This window comes from Gobio gobio, assembly GCF_949357685.1.
Source record: "Gobio gobio genome assembly, chromosome: 13".
Classification (NCBI taxonomy): domain Eukaryota; kingdom Metazoa; phylum Chordata; class Actinopteri; order Cypriniformes; family Gobionidae; genus Gobio; species Gobio gobio.
The window spans coordinates 30839753-30855603 of NC_137106.1; the positions used below are offsets into that span (position 1 = coordinate 30839753).

At 36.1% G+C, this 15851-nt stretch overlaps 1 protein-coding gene across 2 annotated transcripts in view; it reads right to left on the bottom strand.

Moving 5' to 3' along the window:
• Window positions 1–900: 900 nt before the first annotated feature.
• ccdc85ca (coiled-coil domain containing 85C, a) overlaps window positions 901–15851 on the bottom strand; it is a 55221-nt gene continuing 40270 nt past the window's right edge. Inside the window, exons 4-6 of one of the 2 annotated variants that reach the window (XM_079832688.1) lie at window positions 9190–9285; window positions 6847–6945; window positions 901–3867 (exon numbers count right to left, since the gene is read on the bottom strand). In XM_079832688.1, coding sequence (XP_079688814.1) covers window positions 3778–3867; window positions 6847–6945; window positions 9190–9285 — 285 coding nt within the window. In that variant the 3' untranslated portion in view covers window positions 901–3777. The remainder of the gene's footprint in view (window positions 3868–6846; window positions 6946–9189; window positions 9286–15851) is intronic. The other variant, XM_079832689.1, reaches the window with a different exon arrangement.

The window sequence follows — 15851 nt, forward strand, 5'->3', positions numbered from 1 at the left end:
TATATATATATATATATATATATATATATATATATATATATAAACCTATCATTTATAATAAAGTACAATCCTAAGGATTCCAAATTAAATTGAATAATTAGATAATAATCGATTAATCACATCCAAAATAAAAAAATGTGTTTACATAATATATGTGTGTGTACTGTGTATAATTATTGTTTAGGCCTATATAAAAACGCACTCATTCATGTATACATTTAAGAAATATTTGCATGCATAATATACTGTATATATATTTATATAATTAATATTATATATAATTATTTATACAAACATAATAATAATTATACACAGTACACACATATGTAAACACAAACTTTTATTTTGGATGTGATTAATCGCGATTCATTGATTTGATAGAACTAATAATAATAATAATAATAATATAAAAATAATACATTTCATAAATCAATAATTCATTTTTCTACCACTTTATACTTTATAATGTACAATATAATTTATTCTCTTTTTTACTTATTATATTTATTATTTTATATAATATTTTATTTACCATTTGTGGGCATTTATGATAACTGATTATTCCCTAACCCTGTTTAAATTACACCAAAGACATAAATGTATATATAATTAGAAAACAACAACAATGTAGGGTTCAAGGTAAAATTACATTCAGCCATATCAGAAATAGTATTAACAGGATTGTAAGCTTATATAGAATGAATAAATAACAACACAGCTCATGTAATATTTAGTTTGACCTATAGTTGGCGGTTAAGCCCTTTCTCAGATAAGTTTTGGAAAAGACAAAAATTCAATCATTAGGAGCGTACATGCAATTGCAGTAAATTTCCAGTAGAGGACAGACTCTGCCTTTTTTCTGCTGTTCATTTCATTCAATACAAAAAGGAAAGCCATTCTACAAAGAGAAGGATTCTTTATTTCAAATCTACAAGAGGGGTTATTTGCAATGCATTTAGAATTTTTTATTAGCTAAAATACGGGTCCATTCTCAGCTACATACAGCTTATTAAAAATATATAAACGCATGCTAGTTACAGGAATTCTACAGTAATAGAAGTCATTTACATTGCGCTGAATTGTATGTCCTAGAATACAACTTCATGTGTGTTCCACATACAGATGAGCTACACAGAACATCGAATTCGATGAAAGATTCAAACATCAAATCCTCGTTCACAAAAGAAGCAGTGCATTTGAAAAGAAAATAAGAAAATATCAGCATTTCAGATTCTTTTGTGCTTTAAACTTAAATACAAAAAAGTCAGTAGTTGTGTAGACTAGATCTGCTTATCAAGGACACTTTTAATTGGATTTCAAAAAAATCGTTTGAATGAATATGTGTACTTCAACAACGATTATTTAGGCATTGTGTTCACATGAAACACTTTCCAGCAGTACACACCGTTTTACTGACCCAAATTCACAACGTATCCTTTTCATAAAAAATATGCAATTATTTTCTTTACTTGTTCAAATGTTTGCTGCGCATTTTGTTCTCATAAACAGAAGACAACAACAAAAATGTAACACACCGCCAAAAGCCACCTGCTGCATCCAGTGTGAACAAAACCATCCAATACGAATGTGATTTCAGTCTAGCACTGTAAAAGTGCTCTCATAAATATACAATTTCAATGAAATTCCACACAAGTTTAATACAAAAAGAACGAGAGGGATTTCGGCAATGCTCAGAATAGCTTCGATTTAAACAAACGATACAAAATTATGGCTTATCGGGTCACTGGTTTTCAAAAAAAGAGCTTTTGTGTGAATGCAGCAAGCATCTTTTGAGGCAGTCCTTGTATACACAGATAATGGTTCTGAATTATAACACACAAACTCAAAATATACTGCGTTCTCATTTACTTCCATTCAGACTTTGCTTTATATCATGTACGGTAGGGTACGCACACAAAAAAGACGTTGCCTGAAGTCTCATGAACTAGGCCTATGGAGTAGAATTAGACGTTTTACAGACAATTCAGCAAAAGAAGCTCATTATTAATAATGCTAATCTTATCCAGTTTTAATCAGCACATACTGTATGGTCTGATGTCATTTAGTATACACAGAAGCAATGAGCTGGGTAAAAGGAATAATGGAAAATGTGACTGGCTGAGGTACTTTACATGCTCCGATTAAAACTGCATGTGCTAAAGTTTCATCACATACTAAATGCTATGAAGTGATGATGAAAATTCACACCGCAAACTGGAATCAGTTATGCTATTCCAGGCTGAGCTGAAAACACAACATTTCCATACTTCCATTCATCTATATTGCACCTATTCAGTATCTAGAAACTGAAATTGGGTTCCAGTTCTTTTCATACAGGACTCAATCTGTAGACCTAAAACAGATAGTTTTAACAGTACTTGCAATTATGACACCATAAAGCCATTAGGTCTCATGTGCAGTTAAAAGCACTACACTGGGACGCATTATAAAATAATGATATTGAATTTTGACATTTTTGATCTGCTTTCATTTGATAGACCACAAGGCATAGAAAGCAGCTTCAATAAATCACGATTGTCAGTTTGGACATGAAAGTACTTTACATAATATGCAGTGAAAGTTGAGCTGGCATTTATAAGTACTGTTTGGGAAAAAAAATACTTATTATACTCATGAGCTGGCCTGCATGTATCTTCTGAATATTCCCAGACTAGAATTTACTCATATAAAGTACATTTTATTGTGTTATTTTATGCATGTCTGGGAACCTGAGCAAATGTGTCATTTCCATGGCTGGAAAAAAATCTTACCATCATATTTTATTTTGCCGCTACATGAACAGGTTCCAAAAACCAACTGTCAGCAATAAATTAGTACAAACTGGCATTGTGCAGTACATTAAACTTGTTATTTGTCAGTGGCATGGTACCATGATTCTTGGTTTAAGTTTATTTGTAATGATAATAGTCACATTCTGATGTGATGCGAGTGGCTGAAATCAAAATATATACATCCATTCAAAAGGTTTGGAGTCAATACAGATTTTTTTTTTAAAAGAAATTAATAATTGTATTCAGCAAGGATGCATTAAATTGATCAAAAGTGGCAGTAAAGACATTTATAATGTTGCAAAAGGTTTCGGCAACATTTTATAATAAGGTTTCATGGTCCCACTTTATATTAGGTGGCCTTAACTACTATGTACTTGCATCCAAAAATGATTACAATGTACTTATTGTGTTCATATTGTATTGCAAATCACTTTTGCTGATATTGAAGTGGGATATGGGTAAAGTTAGGGACAGGTGTGGTGGTATTGCCAAGTATTTCTGTTTTTACTGTATTTTTGATCAAATAAATGCAGCCTTGGTGAGCAAAAGAGATCCCAACAGTAAACTTTTGAATGGTAGTGGTCTACAAAAAATCAAATAAATAAATAAAACATCCTTGGATAATTATGAAATGGTCTTTTAGGAGCGGAAAGGTTTTATCTTGTAGGAGTGTCTACATGGGGCATTTATCTGTGTAAGAGTTGTGTGCTTTCATGAATCCATTAAGCTGCCTTGTATGAATACTTGGAAGGTATGCACATAAATAGAGCTTGGGCTAATTGTGAGTCCATTATATATTAAACTACCACCTGGCGCTGTAGGTAATAGGTTTGAAATGTCTCAACTGAATGCCATGAGAGAAGCTGGCAGTAGAAGCCAAGTCCTTTGTGTCATTTCCCGAAGTTGCCCAGATCTGTCTGCTCCTCTTGTCATATTCACAGATTTGTTTGTTTGTTCAAGGCCCTGCCGGTCATTGACATGGGAGCTACAAAGGGCCTTTGAACTGGTTCCCAGAGAGATGTTGGCGGATGGAAGGTTTGGATCCTGCTGCATCACCGAGCTTTCGCCACACCACCTGAACACACAAAGCGAACACACAGTTGGGTGGAAGCTTTTGACTACTTGAAATCTTGTAAGAAATGAAAAAAATGTCTTATTTATATATATTCTAGATATATCTCCTGTGTTACATTGCAGTATGTCTTGGAATAAACTGATTTTTGATATTGGGTGTGATGGTAATTATGATGTGACTGTTCGGGTTTTGGTGAAAGATCTTCCTTGCAAAACACATTAGCTAGCAGCCAATTAACTAAACAAAATGAAATATCTAAATAAATGTTTATATTTTCATTTATTTAGTATTTATTGCTTTATCTAGTGTTTATTTTATTTATTTTTATTCTAAATGCTTTTTAATTAAAAATTAAACTGACCAGTTTAGTAATGACACCTAATGAACCAACTCATGATGAAAAAAATTTTTTTTTAATTAAATTAATATTTAAATTAAATGACTGACTGCAATTTTTATTATAAAAATTTACATTTGGTTTATACATTTAAATAACAATTTGAATTAAAATATTTTAACCTCTTATGAAAAAGTGCAAAGTATAATTTTCCTGATTTTAACACTTTTTCCACCTGGAAGATGCGACGGCTTATTGGTGGAGAGCAGACCAATAGGAGTGATGAAGCCAATCAGTATATGGGGATTATTAGGAGGCCATGATGGGCAGAGGCCAATGGGCAAATTTTGGCCAGGATGCCGGGGTTACACCCCTAGCCTTTTTCCGAAGGACAACCTGGGATTTTTATTGACCACAGAGAGTCAGGGCCTCGGTTTAACGTCTCATCCGAAGGATATACATATACTGTATATATTTACAGTTGTGGTCATAATTATTGGCACCCCTGGTAAATATGATCAAAGATGGTTGTAAAATAAATCTGCAATGTTTATCCTTTTGATCTTTTATTTAAAACCTTTCATTGAAGTAAAAGAATTGAAAGTAGGGGGTAAATCACATTATGAAATAAATGCTTTTCTCCAAAAAATGTAGGCTATCATTATTGGTACCCCTAAAAAATGTTATGTGTAAAATATCTCTCAAATATATTCCCATTAATATTTTAAAAATTTAGCACACCACGGTGACTATGAGCATGAAATTGTCCAGTTATGACTTCTTGCTTCACAGGAGGATAAATATGAGAAAAAAGAAAGGCCAAATTCCCTTAATCATCTATCAGAATGAGTAAAACCAAAGAATATAGTTCTGATGTGCAGCAAAAGATTGTTGAGCTTCACAAAATAGCAAGTGGCTGTAAGAAAATTAAGCATTGAAAATCCCCATTTCCACTATCAGGGCAATAATTAATAAATTAAGTTCCAATCAACTAAAGATGAATCTGCCTAGAAGAGGATGTGTGTTTATATTGTCTTGCATGGTGAGTAGGAGAGTTTGAGTGGACAAAGACTCTCCAATGATCACAGATCGAGAATTGAAGAGATTAGTTGAGTCTTGGGGTCAGAAAGCCTTTAAACAACCCCTATAAATCACCACAATTTGTTTGGGAGGGTTTCAAGAAAAATCTTCCTCGCTCATCCAAAAACAAACTCAAACACATTCAGCTGTCAGACACGGCTGGAACTTCATAAGGGACCTGGTTCTGTGGTCAGATGAAACTATAAAATGAGCTTTTTGGCAGAAAAAACACCATTTGTGTTTGGTGCAAACAGGGATACGCCATGCCCAAGGTTAAATATACTGCTACATTATTGTTGTGGGCCTATTTTTTTGCTGGAGGTCCAGGACATCTTGTTCAGAGACATGGTATCATGGATTCTAGCAAATACCAACAGATAAAAAATCAAAACCTGACCGTTTCTGCTAGAAATCTTATAATGGGCCGTGGCTGGATCTTCCATCACGACAACGATCCAAAACAAATATCAAAATCAACACACAAATGTGTCACTGAGCACAAAATGAAGCTTCTGCCCTGATCTGAACCCTATAGAAAATAAGTGGGGTGAATTGAAGAGAAGACGCACCAACATGGAGCTGGGAATATGAAGGTGTTCTCCAAACTCATCAGGCATTATAAGAGGAGACTCAGAGCGGTTATCTTGGCAAAAGGGGTTGCAAAAAGTATTTAATAAAAGGGTGCCAATAATTATGGCCAACGTGTTTTGGAGAAGCATTTATTTCATAATGTGATTACCCCCTCCTTTCAATTCCTTTACTTCAATGAAAGGCAAGATTTTTGCGCATTTTTAAATAAAAGATCAAAAGGATAAACAATGCAGATTTATTTTTACAGCCATCATATTTACCAGGGCCAATAATTCTGACCACAACTGTATATCATTTATATTATATATACATATACATATTTTATATATAAAAGTTAAAAAAAAATCTTAAATATATGTGTGTGTATTTATATATACATAATAATTAAACACACTACACACATATATTATGTAAACACAAATATACAACACAACACAACACAAATATATATATAAACTATACATAAAACTATATTAAATTAGTAATATTATATCATATTACATTATATGATATTATCAGAGAGATCTTCTAAAAAGGGGGTTGGGTGGGACTGGGGACTAATTATGATCAGAAAAGAAAGAAGCCCTTGTGCTATCTGAGATTTTTCTCTCCGTGAAGGAACAAAGCACAGGTCCCAGATTCCAGGGGCCCTTCAGGGAGCTGATAAACCTGCATTGTTTCAACGATCAAGTTATTTTAATTGCATGGACAACTGTGTAGTAAACACTCCCGAGGACTTTTGCCAAGGCCTCTCATTAAAGTGGCCTGAAAGTGGGTCTCTGTTGTGAAACATTCAAACAGTGTCCTCAATCAAAGCTGGCGTAATTATACAAAGTGACAGGAAAACAAACACATGGGAGAGGGAGCACAAACTTACAGCCTCTTTCTGTTGAACAGGGTTTTATTAATGAATCTAAGCTGAGGTTCAGGGGAGGGGGAGGCAGATGGGAGATGTTACTAAGTAGACTCACATTACACATCTCTCTGACAATGGCTTTCTCTTTCTCACTGAGATCCTCCTCATAGTCCTCTGGGATCTTCCTGTCTAGGTTCTCATGGACTTCTAATACCTACAAAGCAAATCAACAGAGGGTTAAATGATTAGCGGTATTCGCTACAGCAAGCTTCACTATCACTATACTTAACTGACATGAACGAACCCTTAACCCGAAGTATGTAGGGACCTGGCAACTTTTTGTGCTACAAAATGATTGATACCTCAAATCAAAAGTGAAATACTTTTTTTGCCAGGTGAAAACATGTTATAGACTAATAATGAAAAGGGGACCCGAGTCAAAATTTCACAGAGACTTGAGTTGAGGATGGGCTATTTTCACTTGTAGAAGTAAGAAACCACATAGCAACTCCCCAGCACACCTTAGCAACCACCTGGCAATGACCTATAACACCTTAGCAACCAACATGTTGTGACAATAGCCTAGTCAGTGTATCTATGGCCAGATTTACTAACAGCTTGCGTCAGCACAAACCCTCTTTTTGGCGTTAAAAAACTACTGTCAGGATTTACTAAAGACACGCAGTGATAAATTAGCGCTGAAAAAAGGTTTGCGCCATTACTGATGTTTGCGCCATTATATAATAGGGTTGGGTATCGTTTGGGTTTTTTTCGATACCGGTGCCAAACCGATACATTTAAAACAGTACCGTTGTCTAAACGGTGCCTGAATCGATACTTTAAAAAAAAGAGCCACAAAACGAGGTGGATGACATTAAAGAATGGCTTTTTATTTAATTGTTTTACTATTATTTAAATTGAACCATTTATTAAAAGTTTAAAGTATACTTAAATATATAAATATAAATAAATACAAAACACAATTTACTTAACAAATTCACAGTAAAACCTAAGCCACCAAACCCAACTACAATAGGGCTAATTTAACACTAAGTAACTGTTAGTATTAATAACAGCAAAGTAGTCTGTATTCTTGGTATGCTACAAACCAGCTTCAAAGTGAATGTGTGTTAGTTGAGCTATAATGCGCGATGGGCGGCGCCATGTTAGTTTGCGCCTCAGAGAATCGGATCTGTCGGATTTACAACACGTACACGTCTCACGAAATACATGAAAGTAAGTGACCGGTGAACTGGGAGAAGAATAGAGTTAACTATATAGTAACTATATAATGTGTATCTGATGTGAATAAATCACGTAGGCAAATTATAACTGTCTGAAAGGATTGTTATTGCCGCTTCCATATAGCCTGACAAGCCAGACCCACATCAAGATGTTGGGTGTGGGAACACACCATTGGCAGGGCTCAATCCGAGGGGCGGGATAAACCGCTGTCTTTCAAATTCCCTCTGCACGCAATGGGATAGCGCTACAACCAACCAGAGCAACGAAGAAGGTGAAGGCCTGTCTCTGGCTCGGCGCCAGCCAAAGCGCGGAAGCACGTCTGAATTTAAGTGGCACCGAAATGGGTATATATTGTTTTGGTACCCAACCCTATTATTTAACAGACAAAAAAAGAATGTCTTAAAGGGATTTAATTTAAGGTGCTTGTACCTTTTTTGGTACAAGCGGTTTTTCCTGTGTGTTTTTTGTTATTTACTCCTTTCACTGTGCGCTCTTTAAGACCAAACGTGACAATACCAAAATTACAAAAATTTAAATGAAAACGTTAAATATAAAAATAAAAACTAATTCAAAATATGAATAAATAATATAATGGTATATAAATAATACTAAAATAACACTGGACCTTGCACTGTGGCAGCAAGTTTTGCACAGGCAAGCACCAATTTATCTCAGAAAATTTTAAATAAACTATTATAATTTTTGTGGTATTTTATTTTTCTTTTATATGATATTTACTGTAATATTTATATGACTTCTTTTTGGCTCTCTCTGCTTCCCTTTACCAATGTTTTGTTTTCTTTCAAATAACAGAAATCCTACAGTTCACAGAAAATCCTCTAGGTGACAGTATTAGTATAATAAGTAATAATTCAACTCAATGATGCGTCCTAAAACCTATGCCTGGGGAATCAAGCAAGCAACCAATCAGGCGTCTCTACAATGAAACTCAATCTAATTCCTGAAATCAGACACGACCTATAACTTTGTAATGATTTTTTACACTTTTTATTGAGGGATGGCAAAGAGAGGATGAGAAATGATTAAATAATGATGTGGGAACACAACTTGGAAATGACGCAAACCAGCCTTGAACTAAGTAGAATGCATGAGCACTGCTAGGCCATAATATTTTTAGTAGTGCTGTCAAATCGATCAATCAAATACAATTTTTGTATGGCTTGATTTTGCAACATCAGCATCATAATCTTACTTTCATGGCATGTACAACTGCCTCTGGTTTCTGTGCTGCCGGCAGGTATCCCGTGACAGGGGGCGGCAGATCACTTCCAGGCATCCGCGTAGACCCCTGTGGACAGACGGACACACATTCGTCACGATCAAAGATCACTCATACTGCTCTCTCAGATTACCAGAAGAGATCCGAGCACTGGAAAAGCCCATTGCTGTTTCTCTGAGTCAACCCAGGCTTGAAATGGGTTAAGCCATCTCATTATAACTCATCTCTGCTTGTACCCCCTTCATGGGTACCCATCAACAAAGAGCTCTTTCAGTGCACAGGGTCTTGTGAGCCCCAGTATAGACACAGCCCTTTGAGTCCCGTTCTAGCGTTAAATCCACAACAATTGAGCTGGCATTTCAGCAGTGGGGTCGGGAGAGGACCCCTGGATGGAAACTGCAACTCGCTTTTGGCCTGGGAGAACAGGACTGTGATGTTCACTTGCAGTTGCCAGCAGGTTTATTGAGGGCTGGAGCCATGGGTACTTTACCCTGGACTGACCCGAGAACATCCCAACCCAATGCTTGCTGTCATGCATCGCCCTGCAGCCTGATTAGAGAAGCCCAGGAGTCCCACAATTCATTCTGCATGGATTCATTTGCCAGTACAAGCCAAGCAGTGGTCGACTGATGTGGATTTTTTATATAGCAAATGCCAAGGACTATTCAGGCCCTTACAATGTAATTATTTCATATAAGTTGTCATCATAATGCAATTAAATAACCTGTATAATATATTGTAATATAAAATATACTGGAATTTAATTATATTTATACTGAAATTGAATTATATTTCATTATATAAGATTAAACAACACACACCAAGGTTATTATAGTTCTGCATTTTTAAATTAGTTTTTATTTTAATATTGTTTTTTAATTTTGCTATAAATCAGTTTAGTTTTATAAATTGTTTTGCTAGTTTTAGTTTAGTTTTTATTTTGTGAACACATTTCTAATTCGTTTTTATATATTTAGTTTCAGTAAAAATTTTAAATAAATAAACAAATGATGAAAATTCCAGACAAACTCATTCATATTAAAGATGAAATCTTGTTAAACATGCCTATTTTAATTTTTTCAGCAGTACAATGCATCAAAAAAACAGCTAAAGTCATCTGACTACAGCCAACACAACCTGCTGTGAAGCCAGTGTGACTAAATAATGAAGTGTATTTGCAGTGTGTGACATTTATTATAATGGGTTTATGTGATCGTGATTAATGATTAACTAGTCAGGCTGCATGATAAATAGGCCTATCACTAAAATCAAGTAGTATACTGTATGGGCGGGCGGAATGATAAATATTCTTCCATGTGTTTATTCTATTGAACAAAAAAAGGCACAATTTCATCCGGTCATCAGATTATAGATTATGAAATAATATTTGAAGAAGCAAGTGGCATCTCAAGGCATTAACAGAAAATTACTGATCATCCTATTTGTTTGGAGCCCAGTTTTGAAGGCTTGCCACAAAGAACATCTGTATGATTGGCTATCACAAAAGTAATTCTACTGGTGATAGATATAGCCAAATTCAATCATCAAGATATTTCTATAGTCCTGTCAAATCCGGGACTAATATTATTGGATAGTCTGAAGAGGCTTTCTATAATCCGCAAAATGCATTGATCATAAACACCACTTGGAAATCAGAATCAGATAACAGACCATAGCTGGATTAAACAAATCCAAAGCCTAGAACACATAAACGTGGACTGGTCAGCTGTGCTAAAAAGTATCATAGTTTCTAAAAAATTAAAGGATTAGTTCACCCAAAAATGAAAATAATGTAATTTATTACTCATGCCGTTCCACACCCGTAAGAAGAATTAATCTTCGGAACACAAATTAAGATATTTTTGTTGAAATCAAAAGGCTCAGTGAGGCCTCCATAGGGAGCAAAACAATTTACACTCTCAAGATCCATTAATGTACTAAAAACATTTTTAAATCAGTCCATGTGAGTACAGTGGTTCAATATTAATATTATAAAGTGACAATAATATTTTTGGTGCGCAAAAAAAACCTAAATAACGACTTATATAGTGATAACCGATTTCAAAACACTGATTCATGAAGCGTCGGAGTGTATCGAATCAGCGAGCCGATTCAGCGGTTCGGAGCGCCAAAGTCACGTGATTTCAGCAGTTTGGCAGTTTGACACGTGATCCGAATCATGATTCGACTCGCTGATTCGATATACGCTCCGAAGCTTCACGAAGCATTGTTTTGAAATCGGTTATCACTATATAAGTCGTTATAAGTTAGTTTTTTTTGGCGCACCAAAATAGTATCATCGCTTTATAATATTAATATTGAACCACTGTACTCACATGGACCGATTTAAATATGTTTTTAGTACATTAATGGATCTTGAGAGTGTAAATTGCTTTACTCTCTATGGAGGCCTCACTGAGCCATCGGATTTCAACATTCCGAAGATGAACGGAATCTCGGGTCTTACGGGTGTGGAACGGCATGAGGGTGAGTAATAAATGACATTATTTTCATTTTTGGGTGAACTAACCATTTAAAGTACTAAGCAGCACAACTGCTTTCAACACTGATGATAATAAGAAACGTTTTTGAGCACCAAACCAGCATATTAGAATGATTTCTGAAGGATCTTGTGACACTAAAGACTGTAATAATGCTGAAAATTCAGCTTTGCCATCACAGGAATAAACATTTAAAAATATAATAAAATAAAATATTTTTTTTTTTAAATGTAATAATATTTTACAATAGTACTGGTTTTACTGTATTTTTGATGAAATACTGACCCCAAACATTTGAACAGCATTATCATTATTAGCATTATACATTCATGTCGAAAATCATATTTACGCAGTACATTTTAGTAGGGGTTAGCAACAGCTAAAGCTCCAAACTGCTCTGATTACCCCGCCTCAACTTCCTCCTCAAGTAACCTCTAACAACGACAACCGATCTGTTGTGTCACTTGTACGAACCTGATTATTGTTTCAGCAGCTCGCCACTGCATTATTTAGTGCCATCTCCCCCCGTGATTAAAGTGAAAGTTCAAAGCCATGCTAATGAAGCGATGAGCTCGTAGACAGGGTTGAGATGAGCTGGGATAAAATAAGCCCAGCAGCCTCTGAGGATGAGACCTACGCCACTCTCTAATTGATTTCTCTTTCCTGTGGAAGCTGTCCCTCATATTAAAGTGGAGCAGCTGTGCTGTCATAGCTGATGAGTGCACTTATTAGCTAAAGCACCAGGTTCGCAGATGACCTTTTCTGAGGATACGGGTGTAGGGAAATGATGATGATGATGTCTCAGGAGAAGAGAGAGAGAGCAACGTAGGAGAAAAGAAAGAAGGGAAATCTGTTTAAACAGATTTCCTGATTTAATTGCTTAAAGGGTTAGTTCATCCAAAAATGAAAATGATGTCATTAATTACTCACCCTCATGTCGTTGGACACCCGTAAGACCTCCGTTCATCTTCGGAACACAAATTAAGATATTTTTGTTGAAAGCTGATGGCTGAGAAAGGCTTCAGATAGGCCTCCATTGGCATTCAGTACATTTACACTCCCAAGACCCATAAAAGGCACTTAAAACGTCGTTACAAAGTCCATCTCACCACAGTGGCTCTACAATAATTTCACGATGCGACGACAATAGTTTTTGTGCGGAAAAAAAATCTAAATAACACCTTTATCCAACTTGTTCTTGTCTTCCGTGTGTGCCTCCACGACGCATGCGCGAGAATATGACGCAGATCCGGCGTTCGGACACATGACCCAGAAGCGATTTGTTTACAAGCAGAGGAAGACTCGCGTATCTAAGCTGTTGAATTCTACATTGATCGTGCTTTAGGTCTCCGCCTAGTTCTCAAAATGGGGTTAAAGTGTGCATTTCATGGATTCCCGAACCCCTGCGCTACGTCATATTCTCGTAGGAGGCACACACGGAAGACAAGAAGAGGTTGAATGAAGTCGTTATTTTGATATTTTTTTGCGGGTGTCGAACGACATGAGGGTGAGTAATTAATGACAGAATTTTCATTTTTGGGTGAACTAACCCTTTAAGTGAGGCATTCTCTAATATAAGCAGTGTTGGGCACGTTACTTTAAAAAAGTAATTAGTTATAGTTACTAGTTACTTCTTACAAATAGTAACTGAGTTAGTAACTGAGTTACATCATTATAAAAGTAACTAATTACCAGGGAAAGTAATTACTGCGTTACTTTTTTCCCCCCCAAATGTTCAAATATGTCAAATAACTTTGATGCCCCCAATATTAGATATGTTAAATGAATGAATTAGACACTAAATAGAATAAATTATTATTATAAAACATTGTACATTAATGTACACTATTGTAATGTTGCTGTGGGACAATGTGAGAGACACCTATCAAATTCAATGGATTATTGTAAATATTATCAGTAGGCCTATAGTGTAAATATTGTGTAAATATTATCAGTACTATACTTTCCTTTGGTAGTGGAGCTCACGTTATCACCTGGGTTTTTAGCCACTAATTTTGTGGCATATGATGATGTGAGGCGCTTCAGAATCACTTGCCACCGGCGTGGAGAGACTCTTTCTTCCTGGGCATAAGTTGCATGTTACATAAATATTCTTACCTTTCACCTCAACGAAGGAAAAGTAGCTTATACTTCCAGTTTGCGAAAGCTACCTTTGAAGTCGTTGGACCATCGCTGAATGTGCATGTGCATATGCGGTGCGTCATAGGTGTGTGTGTGTGTGTGTGTGTGTGTGTGTGAACCATAGACCGTGAAAAAATTAGGTGTGAACTAAACCTATCAACTTCAACCTTGTCTCCCACCCACCAATCATCATCAGTTATGTGTACCACCGCACCCACCCCCAACACGCATGGCTGGTGCGCGCGCGCGCACACACACACACACACACACACACACACACACGTTGCAGTTCCGACTGACAGAGAGCCTGTTCGGATGAAAAGCGCTTCAGTGAGCTCAATTATAGTAACGCGACTAACGCCACATTTTTTTCCCTCAGTAACGCTAACGGCGTTGTAACGGGAGAAACAGTAATTCGTTTGATTACTCGTTACTGAAAAAAATAATTCCGTTAGTAACGCCGTTTATCTGTAACGCCGTTATTCCCATCACTGAATATAAGTAATGAAATTTGAGGGAAATTGTTCTTATAAGACAGAAGAAATAGGTGGGCAATGTCACTAAGAGAAGATATGACATGAAAACAAGGCTGTGGTGTACAGTTCATTATATTGAAGTGAATCTTAAAGGGTTAGTTCACCCAAAAATTTAAATTCTGTCATTAATTACTTAGCCTCATGTCGTTCGACACCCGTAAGACCTCCGTTCATCTTCGGAACACAAATGAAGATATTTTAGTTGAAATCCGATGGCTCAGAAAGGTCCATCTCACTACAGTGGTTCTACAAAAACCGCTGAATCGACTCACTGATTCATAACGCTTCGAAGCTTCATGATGCATTGTTTTGAAATCAGTCATCACTATATAAGTCGTTATTTAGGGGTTTTTTTGCGCACAAAAACTATTCTTGTCGCTTCATAAAGTTATTGTAGAACCACTGTAGTGAGATGGACTTTGTAACGACGTCTTTAGTACCTTTTATGGGTCTTGAGAGTGTAAAGTGCATTGTGCCAATGGAGGCCTTTCTGAGCCATCGGATTTCAACTAAAATATCTTCATTTGTGTTCCGAAGATGAACGGAGGTCTTACGGGTGTCGAACGACATGAGGGTAAGTAATTAATGACAGAATTTTAATTTTTGGCTGAACTAACCCTTTCAGGACTGAATTTTTCACAAATTTCCAGTGGACAAAACATTAGAAGCTAATTTTAGGATAAAAAATATTTAACAGCATTCCGTTCCACCCCTACAGCATTGTGGGGTTTGTCTCTGAAGCGTCTCCTAAGCGTCAACCAAAACCGCATCTTAATACCAGGTGTAAACAAGGCCATAAAGACAAACTTTGGTATCTTGGCAAACCTGAGAACAGTTTCTGATATATATTTAAAAACAAACAAACATAAAAATCAGACGCATTAGATAAATTGAACCATGGCTGGTTAAAGTATTCCTCTAAGGTCATTTTTAGGTTAGAAAGGATCTCTAATTAAGGAACGGATCAGCACTGAGACTCCAGAAGAGAACAACAAACCCCCTGCAAGGCCACAAGAAATGACCCATGAGCAAAGCAAAGTCTTCTTACCTACATACTAAACTGCAAACTGTTTTTTTTTTTAACTCTAAAACGTTCTTGTCATCAGTAACAACATTGACAACAGGCCAGTTGCCTTAACATCCAATGTCATGAAATCATTGGAGAAGATTATAATAGAAGAGACGCATAGGGCAGTGGAGCCATCCTTAGATCAATACCAATTTGCATAGAAGATTAACCGTGGTACTAATGATGCTATTTCCACACTTCCACTCTGCAGCATCTGGAAAGTCCGGATGAATATGCTAGGCTGCTTTTTATTGATTTTAGTTCTGCGTTTAATACAATTCACCCACATATCCTGCTGGAGATATTAGTTCATTTAAGAGTCAATCCTTTCTTGATTGTTTTTAACAAACAGGACACAAGTGAAATTTCATTCTATATTGTCTGATG